General features: G+C 41.4%; 1 protein-coding gene across 1 annotated transcript; it reads right to left on the bottom strand.

The window, feature by feature from the left end:
• Window positions 1–14345: 14345 nt before the first annotated feature.
• Window positions 14346–17219, bottom strand: LOC147989886 (uncharacterized). The gene is made up of 7 exons (XM_087517594.1): window positions 16988–17219; window positions 16196–16261; window positions 15618–15698; window positions 15429–15500; window positions 15034–15318; window positions 14851–14950; window positions 14346–14766 (listed from the first exon to the last, which is right to left on the bottom strand). The coding sequence occupies exons 1-7, from the start codon at window positions 17216–17218 to the stop codon at window positions 14735–14737; spliced, it is 867 nt and encodes a 288-aa protein (XP_087373720.1). The 5' UTR covers window position 17219; the 3' UTR covers window positions 14346–14734.
• Between the last annotated feature and the right edge of the window lie 1276 nt (window positions 17220–18495).

Below are 18495 nucleotides of genomic sequence, written 5' to 3'. Positions count from 1 at the left end.
TTTTCATTTTGTACCATTTTTGATGTATTTTGCTACACTGAGTGGCCACATCTTATTTGTTCTTATTTGTTCTATAATGTCTCCTTTCTTTTTCCCTCAAGCACACCTGCCCGGCTTCTCTTCGTTCTTAAACTATTCTTGCATTTTTTGTCTTTTAGTTAACTCTCAACATTTTACGTCTAATTTTGTCGTTTGTTTAATCAAACTATCAGTTACATGTTAGTCCATCCAGTTACATTTTCAATTAACTCTCAACATTTTTTGTTTTCTCTCTTATGTCCAATTAGTTTGCTTCCAGTTTTTTGGTGACGGGCTGTTTTAGGGTGTGTCTAGTCCACTCTTTCCTTCTTGTTTATTTTATGCGTGGGCAGGTATATGTAATGGCCTGGCTTTTTATGGTTTTATTTTTGTGTTCTCTATTTTACTTTCCTGGCTCTTTTTTATTTTTTGAGTAAGTGATTTTTAACAACAAAATTCAGTGTTCTCATGACATTGATTTTATTTTGCATTTATATTTTTTTACCATTTTCTTGTTTCATTTTTGTTTACATTTTCTTCTTTTTATTTGCTTTCTAAAATTTCCTTTTTATTTACTATTTATTTATATTTTCTCTTTTTGTTGCTTTGAAAACATTTTCTTGTATGCCTTCTATTAGGCAGAATTGTAAGTATCGCAATTGACTGTAATTTATTAGTCTTTTGTTGAGAGAAGGGCAGTTGCATGTCTGTCACTAGGCATCCAACTGTAAATGTAACCCCTGACTGCAATTGCATGCCCACATAACCGACTGCAACTAACATTTATTTTTGTAAGTGCGCGGTAGGAGAGGGAGAGGGAGTTGCATGTGCGATACCAGGCTTGCAACTACAACTGTCGCCCTCGACTTCAACTGCATGCCCCCCTCCCGACTGCAATGACCTTGTGTTTTTGTCGGAGAGGAGGCAATTGCATGTCCGATAGTAGTCCTGCAATTACAAGTGTTGCCATCGGCTAGAACTTCATGCCTACACACCTGCGTGCAATGCATGCCCACACACCCAACTGCAACCGGCATTTTTTATTTGTTAGTGGGCGGCGGGTGAGGGGGAGGGTTGCATGTCCTATACTAGGCTTGCAACTGCAACTCTCGCCCTCGACTGGAACTACATGTCCCCAATTGACTATGACTGGTCTTGTGTTTCTATCAGAGAGGGGATGAATTGCATGTACGACAATATGCTTGCCACTACAAGTATCGCCCTCAGTTACAATTTCATGTTCGATAGTAGGCTTGCAACCGTAGTGTCGCCCTCGATTGCAATTGCATGCATACACACCGACTGTAACTGATTTTTTTTGTAAGTGAGCTGCAGGAGAGGGGAAGCTAGGTGCATACATGGTACTAGGCCTTCAACTGCAAGTGTGCCCTCTAACACATGTCCCCTATGATATGTCTCCAACGTATCTATAATTTTTGATTGCTCCCTGCTATACTATCTACTATTTTGGACATTATTGGGCTTTATTATCCACTTTTATATTATTTTTGGGACTAACCTATTAACCGTAGGCCCAACCCAGAATTGCTGTTTTTTTGCCTATTTTAGCGTTTGGAAGAAAAGGAATATCAAACGGAGTCCAAACGGAATGAAACCTTCGGGATCGTGATTTTTGGAATGAACAAGACCCAGGAGACTTGGACCCTACGTCAAGCAACCAACAGGGAGGCCACGATGTAGTGGGGCGCGCCTACCCCCCCCCCCCCCCCAGGCGCTCCCTCCACCCTCGTGGGCCCCCTATTGCCCCACCGACGTACTTCTTCCTCCTATATATACCTATGTACCCCCAAACGATCAGATACGGAGCCAAAACCCTAGTTCCACCGCCGTAACTTTCTGTATCCACGAGATCCCATCTTGGGGCCTGTTCCGGAGCTCCGCCGGAGGGGGCATCGATCACGGAGGGCTTCTACATCAACACCATAGCCCTTCCGATGAAGTGTGAGTAGTTTACCTCAGACCTTCGGGTCCATAGTTATTAGCTAGATGGCTTCTTCTCTCTTTTTGGATCTCAATACAAAGTTCTCCCCCTCTCTTGTGGAGATCTATTCGATGTAATCTTCTTTTGCGGTGTGTTTGTTGAGACCGATGAATTGTGGGTTTATGATCAAGTTTACCTATGAACAATATTTGAATCTTCTCTGAATTCTTTTATGTATGATTGGTTATCTTTGTAAGTCTCTTCGAATTATCAATTTGGTTTGGCCTACTAGATTGATCTTTCTTGCAATGGGAGAAGTGCTTAGCTCTGGGTTCAATCTTGCGGTGTCCTTTCCCAGTGACAGTAGGGGCAGCAAGGCACGTATTGTATTGTTGCCATCGAGGATAACAAGATGGGGTTATCATCATATTGCATGAGTTTATCCCTCTACATCATGTCATCTTGCTTAAAGCGTTACTTTGTTCTCTTGAACTTAATACTCTAGATGCATGCTGGATAGTGGTCGATGTGTGGAGTAATAGTAGTAGATGCAGGCAGGAGTCGGTCTACTTGTCTTGGACGTGATGCCTATATACATGATCATACCTAGATATTCTCATAACTATGCTCAATTTTGTCAATTGCTCAACAGTAATTTGTTAACCCACCGTAAAATACTTATGCTCTTGAGAGAAGCCACTAGTGAAACCTATGGCCCCCGGGTCTATCTTTATCATATTAATCTTCCAACACTTAGTTATTTTCATTGCTTTTATTTTACTTTGCATCTTTATCATAAAAATACCAAAAATATTATCTTATCATATCTATCATATCTCACTCTCGTAAGTGACCGCGTAGGGACTGACAACCCCTTATCGCGTTGGGTGCGAGGATTTATTTGTTTGTGCAGGTACGAGGGACTCGCGCGTAGCCTCCTACTGGATTGATACCTTGGTTCTCAAGAACTGAGGGAAATACTTATGCTACTTTGTTGCACCACCCTTTCCTCTTCAAGGGAAAACCAACGCAAGTGCTCAAGAGGTAGTAAGAAGGATTTCTGGCACCGTTACCGAGGAGGTCTACGCAATAGTCAACATAGCAAGTGCCCATCACAACACTTATCTCCCGCATTACATTATTTGCCATTTGCCTCTCGTTTTCCTCTCCCCCACTTCACCATTGCCGTTTTATTCTCCCTCTCTCTCTCTATCCTCCTTATCCTTCTCTATTTGCCTCTTCTTGCCTGTTTCTTGTTTGCTTGTGTGTTGGATTGCTTGCTTGTCACGATGGCTCAAGATAACACTAAATTGTGTGACTTTACCAATACCAACAACAATGATTTTATTAGCACTCCGATTGCTCCTCTTACCGATGCTGAATCTTATGAAATTAATGTTGCCTTGCTGAATCTTGTCATGAAATATCTGTTTTCCGGCCTTCCTAGTGAAGATACCGCTACCCATCTAAATAGCTTCGTTGATTTGTGTGATATGCAAAAGAAGAAAGCTGTGGACAATGATATTGTTAAATTGAAGCTATTTCCTTTTTCGCTTAGAGATCGTGCTAAAGCTTGGTTTTCGTCTTTGCCTAAAAATAGTATTGACTCTTGGAATAAGTGCAAAGATGCTTTTATCTCTAAGTATTTTCCTCCCGCTAAGATCATCTCTCTTAGAAACGATATTATGAATTTTAAGCAACTTGATCATGAACATGTTGCACAAGCCTGGGAGAGGATGGAATTAATGATAGGTAATTTCCCTACTCATGGTTTGAATTTATGGATGATTATACAAAAATTTTATGCCGGATTGAATTTTGCTTCTAGAAATCTTTTAGATTCGGCCGCGGGAGGCACTTTTATGGAAATCACTTTAGGAGAAGCTACTAAACTCCTAGATAATATTATGGTTAATTATTCTCAATGGCACACTGAAAGATCTACTAATAAGAAAGTGCATGCGATAGAAGAAATTAATGTTTTGAGTGGAAAGATGAATGAACTTATGAAATTATTTGCTAATAAAAGTGTTTCTTCTGATCCTAATGATATGCCTTTGTCTACTTTGATAGAGAATAATAATGAATCTATGGATGTGAATTTTGTTGGTAGGAAAAATTTTGGTAACAACGCGTATAGAGGAAATTTTAATCCTAGGCCTTATCCTAGTAATTCCTCTAATAATTATGGTAATTCCTACAACAATTCGTATGGAAATTACAATAAGATGCCCTCTGATTTTGAATCTAATATTAAAGAATTTAGTACTTCGCAAAAGAATTTCAATGCTTTGATTGAAGAAAAATTGCTTAAGATTGATGAGTTGGCTAGGAACGTTGATAGAATTTCTCTTATGTTGAATCTTTGAAACTTAGATCTATTCCACCTAAGCATGATATCAATGAGTCTCTCAAATCCATGATAATTTCCGTTGATGAGTGCAAAGAAAGAACCGCTAGGATGCGTGCTAAGAAAGATTCCTTTATAAAAGCGTGTTCTCCTAGTTACCATGATAATAAAGATGAAGATCTAAAAGTTATTGATGTGTCCCCTATTAAATCTTTGTTTTGCAATATGAATCTTGATAATGATGGGACTGAATATGATCTACCTTTGCCTATAAAGCGTTCCAAAAATTCGGAGTTTTTAGATCTTGATGCTAAAATTGATAAAAGTGGGATTGAAGAGATCAAAACTCTAGATGTTAATGAACCTACTATTTTGGATTTCAAAGAATTTAATTATAATAGCTGCTCTTTGATAGATTGTATTTCCTTGTTACAATCCGTGCTACATTCTCCTCATGCTTATAGCCAAAATAAAGCTTTTACCAAACATATCGTTGATGCTTTGATGCAATCTTATGAAGAAAAACTTGAGTTGGAAGTTTCAATCCCTAGAAAACTTTATGATGAGTGGAACCAACTATTAAAATTATAATTAAAGATCATGAATGCTATGCTTTGGGTGATTTGGGTGCTAGTGTTTCCACGATTCCAAAGACTTTGCGTGATTTGTTAGGTTTCCGTGATTTTGATGATTGCTCTCTAAACTTGCACCTTGCGGATTCCACTATTAAGAAACCTATGGGAAGAATTAATGATGTTCTTATTGTTGCAAATAGGAATTATGTGCCCATAGATTTTATCGTTCTTGATATAGATTGCAATCCTTCATGTCCTATTATTCTTGGTAGACCTTTCCTTAGAACGATTGGTGCAATTATTGATCTGAAGGAAGGAAATATTAGATTCCAATTTCTGTTAAGGAAATGCATGGAACACTTTCCTAGAAAGAAAATTAAATTACCTTATGAATCTATTATGAGAGCCACTTATGGATTGCCTACCAAAGATGGCAATACCTAGATCTATCCTTGCTTTTTATGCCTAGCTAGGGGCATTAAACGATAGCGCTTGTTGGGAGGCAACCCAATTTTATTTTTATTCCTTGCTTTTTGCTCCTGTTTAGTAATAAATAATTTATCTAGCCTCTGTTTTGGTTGTGTGTTTTGTGTTTAATTAGTGTTTGTGCCAAGTAGAACCGTTGGGAAGATTTAGGGAAAGTCTTGTTAATCTTGCAGTAAAAAACAGAAACTTTAGCGCTCACGAGAATTGCTGACATTTTTATTTGTAAAGTGATATTTAGTTTTGAAGATAATTAATAGATAAATTCCTCACGTCCAGAAATTTATTTTAGAATTTTTGGGGTTCCAGATCTTGCGCTAGCTACAGATTACTACAGACTGTTCTGTTTTTAACAGATTCTGTTTTCCGTGTGTTGTTCGCTTACTTTGATGAATCTATGGCTAGTAAAATAGTTTATAAACCATAGAGAAGTTGGAATACAGTAGGTTTAACACCAATATAAATAAAAAATGAGTTCATTACAGTACCTTGAAGTGGTCTTTTGTTTTCTTTCGCTAACAGAGCTCACGAGATTTTCTACTTTAAGTTTTGTGTTGTGAAGTTTTCAAGTTTTGGGTAAAGATTTGATGGATTATGGAACAAGGAGTGGCAAGAGCCTAAGCTTGGGGATTCCCATGGCACCCCCAATATAATCTAAGGACACCAAAAGGCCAAAGCTTGGGGATGCCCCGGAAGGCATCCCCTCTTTCGTCTACTTCTATCGGTAACTTTACTTGGAGCTATATTTTTATTCACCACATGATATGTGTTTTGCTTGGAGCGTCTTGTATGATTTGAGTCTTTATTTTTTTAGTTTACCACAATCATCTTTGCTGTACACACCTTTTGAGAGAGACACACATGATTCGGAAATTATTAGAATACTCTATGTGCTTCACTTATATCTTTTGAGTTATATAGTTTTGCTCTAGTACTTCACTTAGAGCACGGTGGTGGATTTGTTTTATAGAAACTATTGATCTCTCATGCTTCACTTAGATTATTTTGAGAGTCTTAAATAGCATGTTAATTTGTTTATATAATCCTTATATGCTAGGTATACAAGATTAATAATAAAATTCTCTTATGAGTGTGTTGAATACTAAGAGAAGTTTGATGGTTGATAATTGTTTGAGATATGGAGATGGTGATATTAGAGTCATGCTAGTTGAGTAGTTGTGAATTTGAGAAATACTTGGGTTGAAGTTTGTGATTCCCTTAGCATGCACGTATGGTGAACCGTTATGTGATGAAGTCGGAGCATGATTTATTTATTGATTGTCTTCCTTATGAGTGGCGGTCGTGGACGAGCGATGGTCTTTTCCTACCAATCTATCCCCCTAGGAGCATGCGCGTAATACTTTGCTTTGATAAATTGTAGATTTTTGCAATAAGTATATGAGTTCTTTATGACTAATGTTGAGTCCATGGATTATATGCACTCTCACCCTTCCACCATTGCTAGCCTCTCTAATACTACGCACCTTTCTCTGGTATCATACACCCACCATATACCTTCCTCAAAACAGCCACCATACCTACCTATCATGGCATTTCCATAGCCATTCCGAGATATATTGCCATGCAACTTTCCACCGTTCTGTTTATTATGACACGCTCCATCATTGTCATATTGCTTTGCATGATCATGTAGTTGACATTGTATTTGTGGAAAAGCCACCATTCATAATTCTTTCATACATGTCACTCATGAGTCATTGCATATCCCGGTACAGCGCCGGAGGCATTCATATAGAGTCGTATCTTGTTCTAAGTATCGAGTTGTAATTCTTGAGTTGTAAGAAAATAAAAGTGTGATGATCATCATTATTAGAGCATTGTCCCAAGTGAGGAAAGGATGATGGAGACTATGATTCCCCCACAAGTCGGGATGAGACTCCAGACGAAAAAAAGAGGCCATAAAAAAGGAGAAAAGGCCCAAATAAAAAATACGAGAGAAAAAGAGAGAAGGGACAATGCTACTATCCTTTTACCACACTTGTGCTTCAAAGTAGCACCATGATCTTCATAGTAGAGAGTATCCTTTGTTATCACCTTCATATACTGGTGGGAATTTTTCATTATAGAACTTGGCTTGTATATTCCAATGATGGGCTTCCTCAAAATGCCCTAGGTCTTCGTGAGCAAGCAAGTTGGATGCACACCCACTTAGTTTCTTTTTGAGCTTTCATATAGCATGGCAATCCCTACTCACTCACATTGATATTTATTGATGGGCATCTCCATAGCCCGTTGATACGCCTAGTCGATGTGAGACTATCTTCTCCTTTTTGTCTCCTCCACAACCACCATTCTATTCCACCTAAAGTGCTATGTCCATGGCTCACGCTCATGTATTGCGTGAAGATTGAAAAAGTTTTAAGAATGTCAAAAGTATGAAACAATTGCTTGGCTTGTCATCGGGGTTGTGCATGATTTAAATATTTTGTGTGGTGAAGATAGAGCATAGCCAAACTATATGATTTTGTAGGGATAACTTTCTTTGGCCATGTTATTTTGAGAGGACATAATTGCTTAGTTAGTATGCTTGAAGTATTATTATTTCTATGTCAATATTGAACTTTTGTCTTGAATCTTTTGGATCTGAATATTCATACCACAATTAAGAAGAATTACATTGAAATTATGCCAAGTAGCATTCCACATCAAAAATTCTATTTTTATCATTTACCTACTCGAGGACGAGCAGGAATTAAGCTTGGGGATGCTTGATACGTCTCCAACGTATTTATAATTTTTGATTGCTCCATGCTATATTATCTACTGTTTTGGACATTATTGGGCTTTATTATCCACTTTTATATTATTTTTGGGACTAACCTATTAACCGGAGGCCCAGCCCAGAATTGTTGTTTTTTTGCCTATTTTAGGGTTTCGAAGAAAAGGAATATCAAACGGAGTCCAAATGGAATGAAACCTTCGGGGACGTGATTTTCGGAATGAACAAGACCCAGGAGACTTGGACCCTATGTCAAGCAACCAACAGGGAGGCCACGAGGTAGGGGGCGCGCCTACCCCCCCCCCCAGGCATGCCCTCCACCCTCGTGGGCCCCCTGTTGCTCCACCGACGTACTTCTTTCTCCTATATATACCTACGTATCCCCAAACAATCAGATACTGAGCCAAAACCCTAATTCCACCGCCGTAACTTTCTGTATGCACGAGATCCCATCTTGGGGCCTGTTCCGGAGCTCCGCCGGAGGGGGCATCGATCACGGAGGGCTTCTACATCAACACCATAGCCCTTCCAATGAAGTGTGAGTAGTTTACCTCAGACCTTCGGGTCCATAGTTATTAGCTAGATGGCTTCTTCTCTCTTTTTGGATCTCAATACAGAGTTCTCCCCCTCTCTTGTGGAGATCTATTCGATGTAATCTTCTTTTGCGGTGTGTTTGTTGAGACCGATGAATTGTGGGTTTATAATCAAGTTTATCTATGAAAAATATTTGAATCTTCTCTGAATTCTTTTATGTATGATTGGTTATCTTTGCAAGTCTCTTCGAATTATCAGTTTGGTTTGGCCTACTAGATTGATCTTTCTTGCAATGGGAGAAGTGCTTAGCTTTGGGTTCAATCTTGCGGTGTCCTTTCCCAGTGACAGTAGGGGCAACAAGGCATGTATTGTATTGTTGCCATCGAGGATAACAAGATGGGGTTTTCATCATCCTGCATGAGTTTATCCCTCTACATCATGTCATCTTGCTTAAAGTTTTACACTGTTCTCTTGAACTTCATACTCTAGATGCATGCTGGATAGCGGTCGATGTGTGGAGTAATAGTAGTAGATGCAGGTAGGAGTCGGTCTACTTGTATTGGACGTGATGCCTATATACATGATCATACCTAGATATTCTCATAACTATGCTCAATTCTGCCAATTGCTCAACAGTAATTTGTTCACCCACCGTAAAATACTTATGCTCTTGAGAGAAGCCACTAGTGAAACCTATGGCCCCCAGGTCTATCTTTATCATACTAATCTTCCAACACTTAGTTATTTTCATTGCTTTTATTTTACTTTGCATCTTTATCACAAAAATACCAAAAATATTATCTTATCATATCTATCAGATCGCACTCTCGTAAGTGGCCGTGTAGGTATTGACAACCCCTTATCGTGTTGGTTGCGAGGATTTATTTGTTTGTGCAGGTGCGAGGGACTCGCGCGTAGCCTCCTACTGGATTGATACCTTGGTTCTCAAAAACTGAGGGAAATACTTGCGCTACTTTGCTGCACCACCCTTTCCTCTTCAAGGGAAAACCAACACAAGTGCTCAAGAGGTAGCACCCTACCGACTACAACTAGCCTAGTGTTTTTGTCGGAGAAGGAGTGAATTGCATGTCCAACAATAGACTTGCAACTACAAGTGTCACTTTTCGGCTACAATTGCATGTCTGACAGCAGCAGGCTTTGCAACTTCAAGTGTTGCCCTGAATTGCAAGTGCATGCCTACACAACCAGCTGCAAATGAACTTTTTTTGTAAGTGAGAGGAAGGAGAGGGGGAGTTGCATGTCCGACAATAGGCTTGAAACTACAAGTGTCGCCCTCAACTACAACTACATGCCTACACACTTGACTGCTATTGGTCATTTTTTGTACGGTTGGGCTAAAAATCAGTTGACTGATTTTTAAGGAAGTCTCAGTTGATGTACTTGACCTTCCATCGTTTTCTGTTTAAGATTTAGGATCGTTGTTTCCTTGTGCTGTATCGGCCTAATTTAGTTGTGCCCCCGGCCCATTGCCTTGTTTCTTTCTTTCTTTTCTTCCCTTCTCTTCTATTGTTTGTGTTGGATAGAGATGCTCCACAGGCTGGCCGTGAGGGGTGGTGTGGCTTTTCCTTTGTCTGTTTTTTTGGGCTTTCTTCTAGGCTGAGTTTTTTCTTAGTGCTCGTATTGCCTCGGGACAGGAGCGATTAATCGGGCTGTTCGCTTTGGTTTGTTCCCATTTTCTTTTTGTTTTTGTTTTTTATTTATTTTCTATTGCTATTATTATTTTAAAAAAATATTGTCACTTGTTTACACATATATCAATGGCATGCAATTGCATGTACATTGATTCACATGCAATTACATGTTTTATTGTCAGTGTCTGTATGCAACTTATTTTTTCCAAAAATATTATCGCCGACACGCCCATCGACCACACACCGTTTCATGCACATCGGCCATACAGAATTGTATGTATGTCATTGGCGTGTAACTTATCTTTTTTCCTACTCAAAAATATTTGTCACCGGCCAACTAGACTTTGTTTCTAGTTTGAGTTTTTTTAACTTTGTTTGTAGTTCGAGTAGAGACCAGTAGGGTCAGTTGCAAGTTCGACACTAGGAATGCAACTGCAAGTGTCGCACCCAACCGCAACTCCATGTCTTCTAGCCCGGCTGCAATTGGAAGTTTTTGTTCTATCGAAGAGGGCGCTGGTAGAGGGGCGGGCCTGTTGCAAGCCAGGCAACATTCCCATAGCTACAAGTGCGGCATCCGACTGCAACTGCATGTCCGCTAACATGGTTGCAACTGGACCTTTTTTCAGAGGGGGCAGCGAGAGTGGGCGCGGGCCGGTTGCATGTCCGACCCTAGGAATGCAACTGCAAGTGTCACACCCGACCGCAACTGCATGTCTTCTAGCCCGACTGCAACTGGACTTTTTTGTTCTGTCGGAGGGGGCGCCGGTAGAGGGGGCGGGCTAGTTGCAAGACGATGTCTACTACACAATCTTCTTCTTGTAGACGTTGTTGGTCCTCCAAGTGCAGAGGTTTGTAGGACAGTAGCAAATTTCCCTCAAGTGAATGACATAAGGTTTATCAATCTGTGGGAGGCGTAGGATGAAGATGGTCTCTCTCAAGCAACCCTGCAACCAAATAACAAAGAGTCTCTTGTGTCCCCAACACACCCAATACAATGGTAAATTGTATAGGTGCACTAGTTCAGCGAAGAGATGATGATACAAGTGCAATATGGATAGTAGATAATGGTTTTTGTAATCTGAAAATATAAAAACAGCAAGGTAACTAATGATAAAAGTGAGCACAAACGGTATTGCAATGTGTTGAAACAAGGCCTAGGGTTCATACTTTCACTAGTGCAAGTTCCCTCAACAATAATAACATAATTGGATCATATAACTATCCCTCAACATGCAACAAAGAGTCACTCCAAAGTCACTAATAGCGGAGAACAAACGAAGAGATTATGGTAGGGTACGAAACCATCTCAAAGTTATCCTTTCTGATCGATCTATTCAAGAGTCCGTAGTAAAATAACACGAAGCTATTCTTTTCGTTCAATCTATCATAGAGTTCGTACTAGAATAACACCTTAAAACACAAATCAACCAAAACCCTAATGTCACCTAGATACTCCAATGTCACCTCAAGTATCCGTGGGTATGATTATACGATATGCATCACACAATCTCATATTCATCTATTCAACCAACACAAATAACTTCAAAGAGTGCCCCAAAGTTTCTACCGGAGAGTCAAGACGAAAACGTGTGCCAACCCCTATGCATAAGTTCACGAGGTCACAGAACTCGCAAGTTGATCACCAAAACATACATCAAGTGGATCACATGATATCCCATTGTCACCACAGATAAGCACATGCAAGACATACATCAAGTGTTCTCAAATCCTTAAAGACTCAATCCGATAAGATAACTTCAAAGGGAAAACTCAATTCATCACAAGAGAGTAGAGGGGGAGAAACATCATAGGATCCAACTATAATAGCAAAGCTCGTGATACATCAAGATCGTACCACCTCAAGAACACGAGAGAGAGAGAGAGAGAGAGAGAGAGAGAGAGAGAGATCAAACACATAGCTACTGGTACATACCCTCAACCCCGAGGGAGAACTACTCCCTCCTCGTCATGGAGAGCACCGGGATGATGAAGATGGCCACCGGAGAGGGATTCCCCCCTCCGGCAGGGTGCCGGAACGGGTCTAGATTGGTTTTCGGTGGCTACGGAGGCTTCTGGCGGCGGAACTCCTGATCTATTGTGCTCTCCGATGTTTTTAGGGTATATGGACATATATAGGTGAAAGAAGTCGGTCAGGGGAGCCACGAGGGGCCCATGAGGGTGGGGGCGCGCCCAGGGGCAGGCGTGCCTCCCTTCCTCGTGGCCACCTCGAAGCTTCCTTGACTTCAACTTCAAGTCTTCTGAATCACGTTTGTTCCGAAAATCACGCTCCCGAAGGTTTCATTCTGTTTGGACTCCGTTTGATATTCCTTTTCTGCAAAACACTGAAACAAGGGAAAAAACAGAAACTGGCACTGGGCTCTGGGTTAATAGGTTAGTCCCAAAAGTAATATAAAAGTGTATAATAAAGCCCATAAACATCCAAAACAGGTAATATAATAGCATGGAACAATCAAAAATTATAGATACGTTGGAGACGTATCACAAGCCCGACAACATCCCTGCAACTACAAGCACCGCACCCGACCGCAACTGCATGTCCCCAAACATGGTTGCAATTGGACCTTTATTTTGTCGGACGGGACAACGGGAGAGGGGGCGGGCCAGTTGCGTGTCTGACACTAGGAATGCAATTGCAAATGTCGCACCCGACCGCAACTGCATGTCTTGTAACCCGACTGCAACTCGACTTTTTATTCTATCAGAGGGGACGGGTCAGTTGCAAGCCCAACAATAGCCCCGCAACTTCAAGTGTCGCACCCGACCGCAACTGCATGTCTTGTAACCCGACTGCAATTGGACTTTTTGTTCTATCGAAGGGGGTGGGCCAGTTGCCAGCTCGACAACATCCCTGCAACTGCAAGCGCCGCACCTGACCGCAACTGCATGTCCCCGGACATGGTTGCAATTAGACCTTTGTTTTGTCGGAGGGGGCGGCGGGAGAGGAGGCGGGACAGTTGCATGCCCAACTCTAGCAATGCAACTGCAAGTGTCGCACGTGACAGCAATTGCATGTCTTGTAACCCGGCCACAAGTGGACGTTTTTGTTCCGTCGGAGAGGGTTGGCCAGTTGCAAGCCCGACAACAGCCCCACAACTACAAGCGCCGCACCCGGCCGCAACTGTATTCCCCCCAACATGGTTGCAACTGGACCTTTGTTATGTTGAAGGGGGCGGCGGGAGAGGGGGCGGGCCAGTTGCATGTTTGACACTAGGCATGCAACTGCAAGTGTCGCACCGGACCGCAACTGCATGTCTTCTAGACCGCTACTGGACTTTTTTGTTCTGCCAGAGGGGGCTCCGGTAGAGGGGGCGGGCTTGTTGCAAGCCGGACAACATCCCCGCAACTGCAAGCGTCGCACCCAACTGCAACTGCATGTCTACCACTATTTCTATTTTTCTACTTTTAATTTTATTTTTGTTTTTGTAGGGTTTTTTATCTATCCTAAATAGTGTTGTTTTTATTTTTCAAACGTGCCACCCAGTTGCACGTCGCCCCATGTGCAACCGCATATGTTGTAATCGACATGCAATTCGAAGCGATGTTAGCTGGGATATAACTAGGGTGCCGGCGGGGCGGGGAGCTGAGTGCTTCGGCGGCTCAGTTTACTTTTATTTATTCATTTCCCTACCATTTGTTTTCCTTTCTATTTTCATTTTTCCGATTTGGATTTGTGTTATTTCCTTTTCTAAATGGTGGTGTTTTGGACTTCTTTTGGAAAAAAAATGTTAACACTCGATTAGCACATGCATGGTCCGTACACAGTTGCATGTACTCCGGCCATGCGCAATTGCACGTCCACTGTCCATGTGCAACTTAACATTCTTTTTCTTTTTAAAAAAGTAGTGCCAATGGAATTATACACATGTCAGTAGCATGTCCGTCTACCACGTGCAATTTGCATGCCTGTCATTTCTATTTTGAAGGAACTGGAGAAAAAAAGACTTGAACAGAATGAGAGAGAGAGAACACAACACCAACACGCACAAGCTGCAGGAACAGCTAATCTTACCATGCACGACAACCTGAAAAACATTAATGATGCATGAACAGTTAACTGACAGAGATAAAATACAAATGCAAGCCAGCCCATCACAGAAAACAGCAGACAAAGGACAACCGAGCCCACAAACAAGCCCAACAAGCAAACATCATAAACCAGCGATCAGAAACTATGATCAAACAGGACCAGACATAGCAAAGTCTATGTCGACTGAGACCTAGACGGACCCTTTGGATTAAAAGTGAGATCTCTAGTCTGTCTTCCCTATATTGTCTACCTGAACTGTCGCATGAAAACTGTATTAATATAATACAAAGTTGCATGTATTGCATATGAGTAAACTTGATCCGATTCAGACTTGCAATTAATCTTCCAAGGAACTTGTGACTCTCTTTCTGAAGCATAGATATGGTTTGCCATCAAACTGCTACCGCCGAGCCTGTGGTGACAGCTGCCGCCATGCAAGGGGAGGCAAAAATTAACATCAACAGAAAAGATGGTGACAACTCAAAATACATGAAGACAATATTTTTACTTGGGATAAGGCCTAGTAGCGCAGTTCTGCGACGAACAGTCATCAATCTAACAAAGGACTCCGTGAGTTTCATTGCTTCAGTCACCGTATTCATCACAATCTGCACGGCGACCATGCAAAAATGTCAGTACGACAGCAAAGAAAGTAGAGGAAATCGGCCAAACGAACCGAAGTTCACCCTACCCCGTCCGGGTCTTGTGGCGGAGCCGTCTTCAATTCACGTCTCAGATTGTCTGTTTTCCTCATGTACTCCAACCAAGGTCTATTGAAAACAGAATCTTTACCGCAGTACAGTGAACTAGCTTCATCATCACCAATTTTTGCAAGGGTGTCTTGAGCCATGAAGTAGCTCATTGCTGCCACACCTTGAAGAGCACCAAGAAAGGTAACAATAGTTTCCTCAGTGACCTTATCATTGTACGCATCCTCGGCTGTACTGACAAAGTTGCGCACGTACACCCCAAGAGCCTATATGGTATGTTTTAGTACCGAGCGAGTTCAATCAACTAGTTAGTGCTCCATAGTGTATATACCACATCAATTTTTCATGGAATACAAAAACAGTACTATTGTGTTACCATCTTTTCTCCCTTTCTTGGAGTCATCAGTGTGGTGAGACGTGCATCTTCAGAAATTATGCCTGGCTTACCCTGTAATCATATCAGAGAGAAAAGTAGAAGATATTGTCATCGTGTTTAGCAGAGAATTTGTGTTAGAAATCAATGCGAGTACGCAGCTGGTGTTGATACCAGAAACAATTAGTTTACCATGACAATAGAAGCCAGCCTCACAGAATTTTTAGCGATCATGCAAATATAACCTCGAAATATTGTTGCTAACCCCATGTGCTGCTCACCGCAAAAAAAGAAAAGAAAGGTCAGGCCATTTCGACACTAGGCGAAGAGTATGTATTATCAGGCTGCTTAGGTACTATATATACTACGTTTTGTTGATGTACAATTTAAAAAATATTTTTTTCCTATCTACAATTATGAAGCTATTTCAAAATATTCCTCAAACTATGGACTCACAGTTTTTTCATGTAGTTTGCTTCAAAGTTACATAAAAAATGGTCCTGAAAATACTTTAAATGATAAAATACTATATATATACTACCTGACATGGGTTTAGAGACATGCGGTAGTAGGATTATTTTTCCTAAATACACATATATGGACTCGAACAATTTTTGTACAGAACTCACTTTGCGGTATCTGGTCGTTTCTAACAAAGTGTATTAGAAATTGCTAATAAGGTATAACCGACTCGTCCAACTAGTATATGAGGTGTGGGAGCACATACTCATATATATAAATGATTCTATACTGTTAGGGACAAGGGTTACCAAGGTGCCGCCATTAGAAAACTTCCTGAAGTACTCCTCAATTCTGTCTCCTTCTTCACGAAACTCCTTTTAGAAGAAAAAAGGGACTTCAGATATAAGACTATATGACCAAGACGCTAAGCAAGATATTGTATTAATTATAAAGTTCAGTACTGTATATTTAATAATTTCAGTCCATTATTTCTGGAATCCTTCAATGTTCGGTCCTAATTTGTTTTATCTACTAGTAAGTACATCTCATATGTTGTCTAGTACAGTTGTGAACTTCAGCATGAGCAGCTAGGTAAGGTTAAAAGGCTTGCAAATATGATGCCCTCGATTTTTCCATTGAAGGAGAGAATGATTCAACGGAAAATAAATAATGACAAACAAATAGGGAAAATAGGATGAAACAAAAAAAACACTTCGATTGATCCTGCTGAAAATACTTCGATATATCTGGAATTTGAAACAGCCAGACGGAATTCAAACAATAGCAGCAATAGGATATTTCTAAACAAATTTATTTGGTTTGCGTTTAGGGATCATGCATATTGTTTCTGTAGAATTAAAAGGGTAGGTTGTGTTGAAGTCAATCAAAGGCATTGTGTCGGGGAACATTAATATTTAGATGCATCAATGGATGACCAGAAAAGGCTTAAAATTCTGATCTTGGAAGGCATACGTAAAAAAGAGAGTATATTCGGTTGATCACAATATCAATCTGGAGCGGAAGTTCAAACAAATCCACCCGTTGGGAGATTAAGTATCAGTTAGTCAAAAAACAGAGGAAGATCAGGTCAAGTGTCTCACATAATCCTTCTCCGCTCGATCCCTGGGGTTGATTTTGATCGTCATGGCGTGACCATCGCCGGCGCCGGCCTGGCTGCAGACGATCCCGTGGCCGACGGGCTTCCGGTTGTTACGCCCATGTGCCGGCGGCAGGGCGCTGCTGTGATGCGGACGGCTGGTCAGGAGGAGGCCGGAGGAGGAAGCGGGAGCGTGGAGGCAAAGGAAACACGGCCGGACGGCGGAGGAAGACATGGTGGCCAGGCAGCGAAGAGATCGATGCAGGGTTACGCCGTTGCCTTTTTTGGACCTACTAGGGGGAGTATTTATAGTTACTGGTTGTGCATACGCGGACGGCACGTTAGATCACAAAACAGATCGTGCGTCTCCCGTCGTCTCATGATTCTACTTGCATCTACCTTATCCTTCGACTCACCCTTTCCCATCGGCAGGCACCCACATCGCATGTCCCCCGCGTGGCATGTTAGAGATATAATATTTGAAAGTTAGAGATAAATATATGAAGACTGCTACGCATCGGCCAGCCGATCTTTTTTAGAAAGATCTTTTAAACAGGTCTAATTTTCTCTTGTGTTAGCTTTTTTTCCCCTTATTGCTGCGTTCTTTGTGCGAGTTTAGATGTGATGTTCTTAGAAAACATCTAGATATGAATTAGACAAGCTGTTTTAAAAAGATCCGCTGCCTCACAAGTCGTTGGATCTGGCACAATCCAGTGGCTCAATGTCTCCCTCTACTTCGCAACAAAGATCTTATTGGAAAATCATTTGCAACAAAGGTTATGTTACATAATATATTTTTGTAACATAGGTTGTGTTGCGGGATTTTTTTTGCAACTGAGTTTTTGTCGTAGATTTTTTTTGCAACAGAGTTGATGTTGCAAAAGCTTGTTTAAGTTGTAGTCGTCGTTTGCCGCCATGATTTGCAACATCGCTGCTGTTACAAGATAAGGAAAAGGGGCATATGGTAGGCAAGGGAAATAACAGACTATGTGCGAGTGTGCGTGACGGTGCATGGATCAAGGCTATCCAACGAGTGCACGAGCGGCGGAACTCTACGCGTCATAAAGGATGCTGCAACCGGCACGAGCTGGTACTGCTGACGGTGTTTCCTTGTGCTGGAACATCGGAGACGACATGCTGGAACCAGCACAACTGCATGCTCGCGTGACTGAGGTGTTGCGACCTACCACTAGTAGAATAGGGCTTATAGATGAATCTCAATTAGTGGCGCTGTGGCGGACACCACAGGGCACCCGCCACAGCTATTTTTGAAAGCAAGCAGTGGCAGGTGACACGACGCGGCCGCCAGAGCTACTGGACTAGTAGTGGCGGGTGCCGTAAATGACCCGCCACAAATAAGCATCGCTGAGCATGGCCATGTGATGAATGTGGTCAATGGTGGGTGTATAGTATAGCTCGCCACTGCTCTGGAAGGCAACACTGGCAGGCGTACTATATTGGTCGTCACAGTTTAGTGCCTGCAACCGGCACCGAGAAAGAATTTTATACAGA

Source organism: Triticum urartu, chromosome 1A (assembly GCF_056163025.1).
Source record: "Triticum urartu cultivar PI428250 chromosome 1A, HENAU_Tu73, whole genome shotgun sequence".
Lineage (NCBI taxonomy): Eukaryota > Viridiplantae > Streptophyta > Magnoliopsida > Poales > Poaceae > Triticum > Triticum urartu.
The sequence above is the reverse complement of the archived record's forward strand: the minus strand, read 5'-3'. Positions and strand labels throughout refer to the sequence as shown.

Bases quoted from the DNA above. Each gene is read 5' to 3' on its own strand.
- LOC147989886 (XM_087517594.1), bottom strand. From the start codon at position 17,218: ATGTCTTCCTCCGCCGTCCGGCCGTGTTTCCTTTGCCTCCACGCTCCC. The intron at 15,501-15,617 runs GTAAACTAATTG...ATATGATTACAG, and splicing joins GGCTGGCTTCTATTGTCATG to GGTAAGCCAGGCATAATTTC. The intron at 14,767-14,850 runs GTAAAAATATTG...GCATGGCGGCAG, and splicing joins GCTACTAGGCCTTATCCCAA to CTGTCACCACAGGCTCGGCG.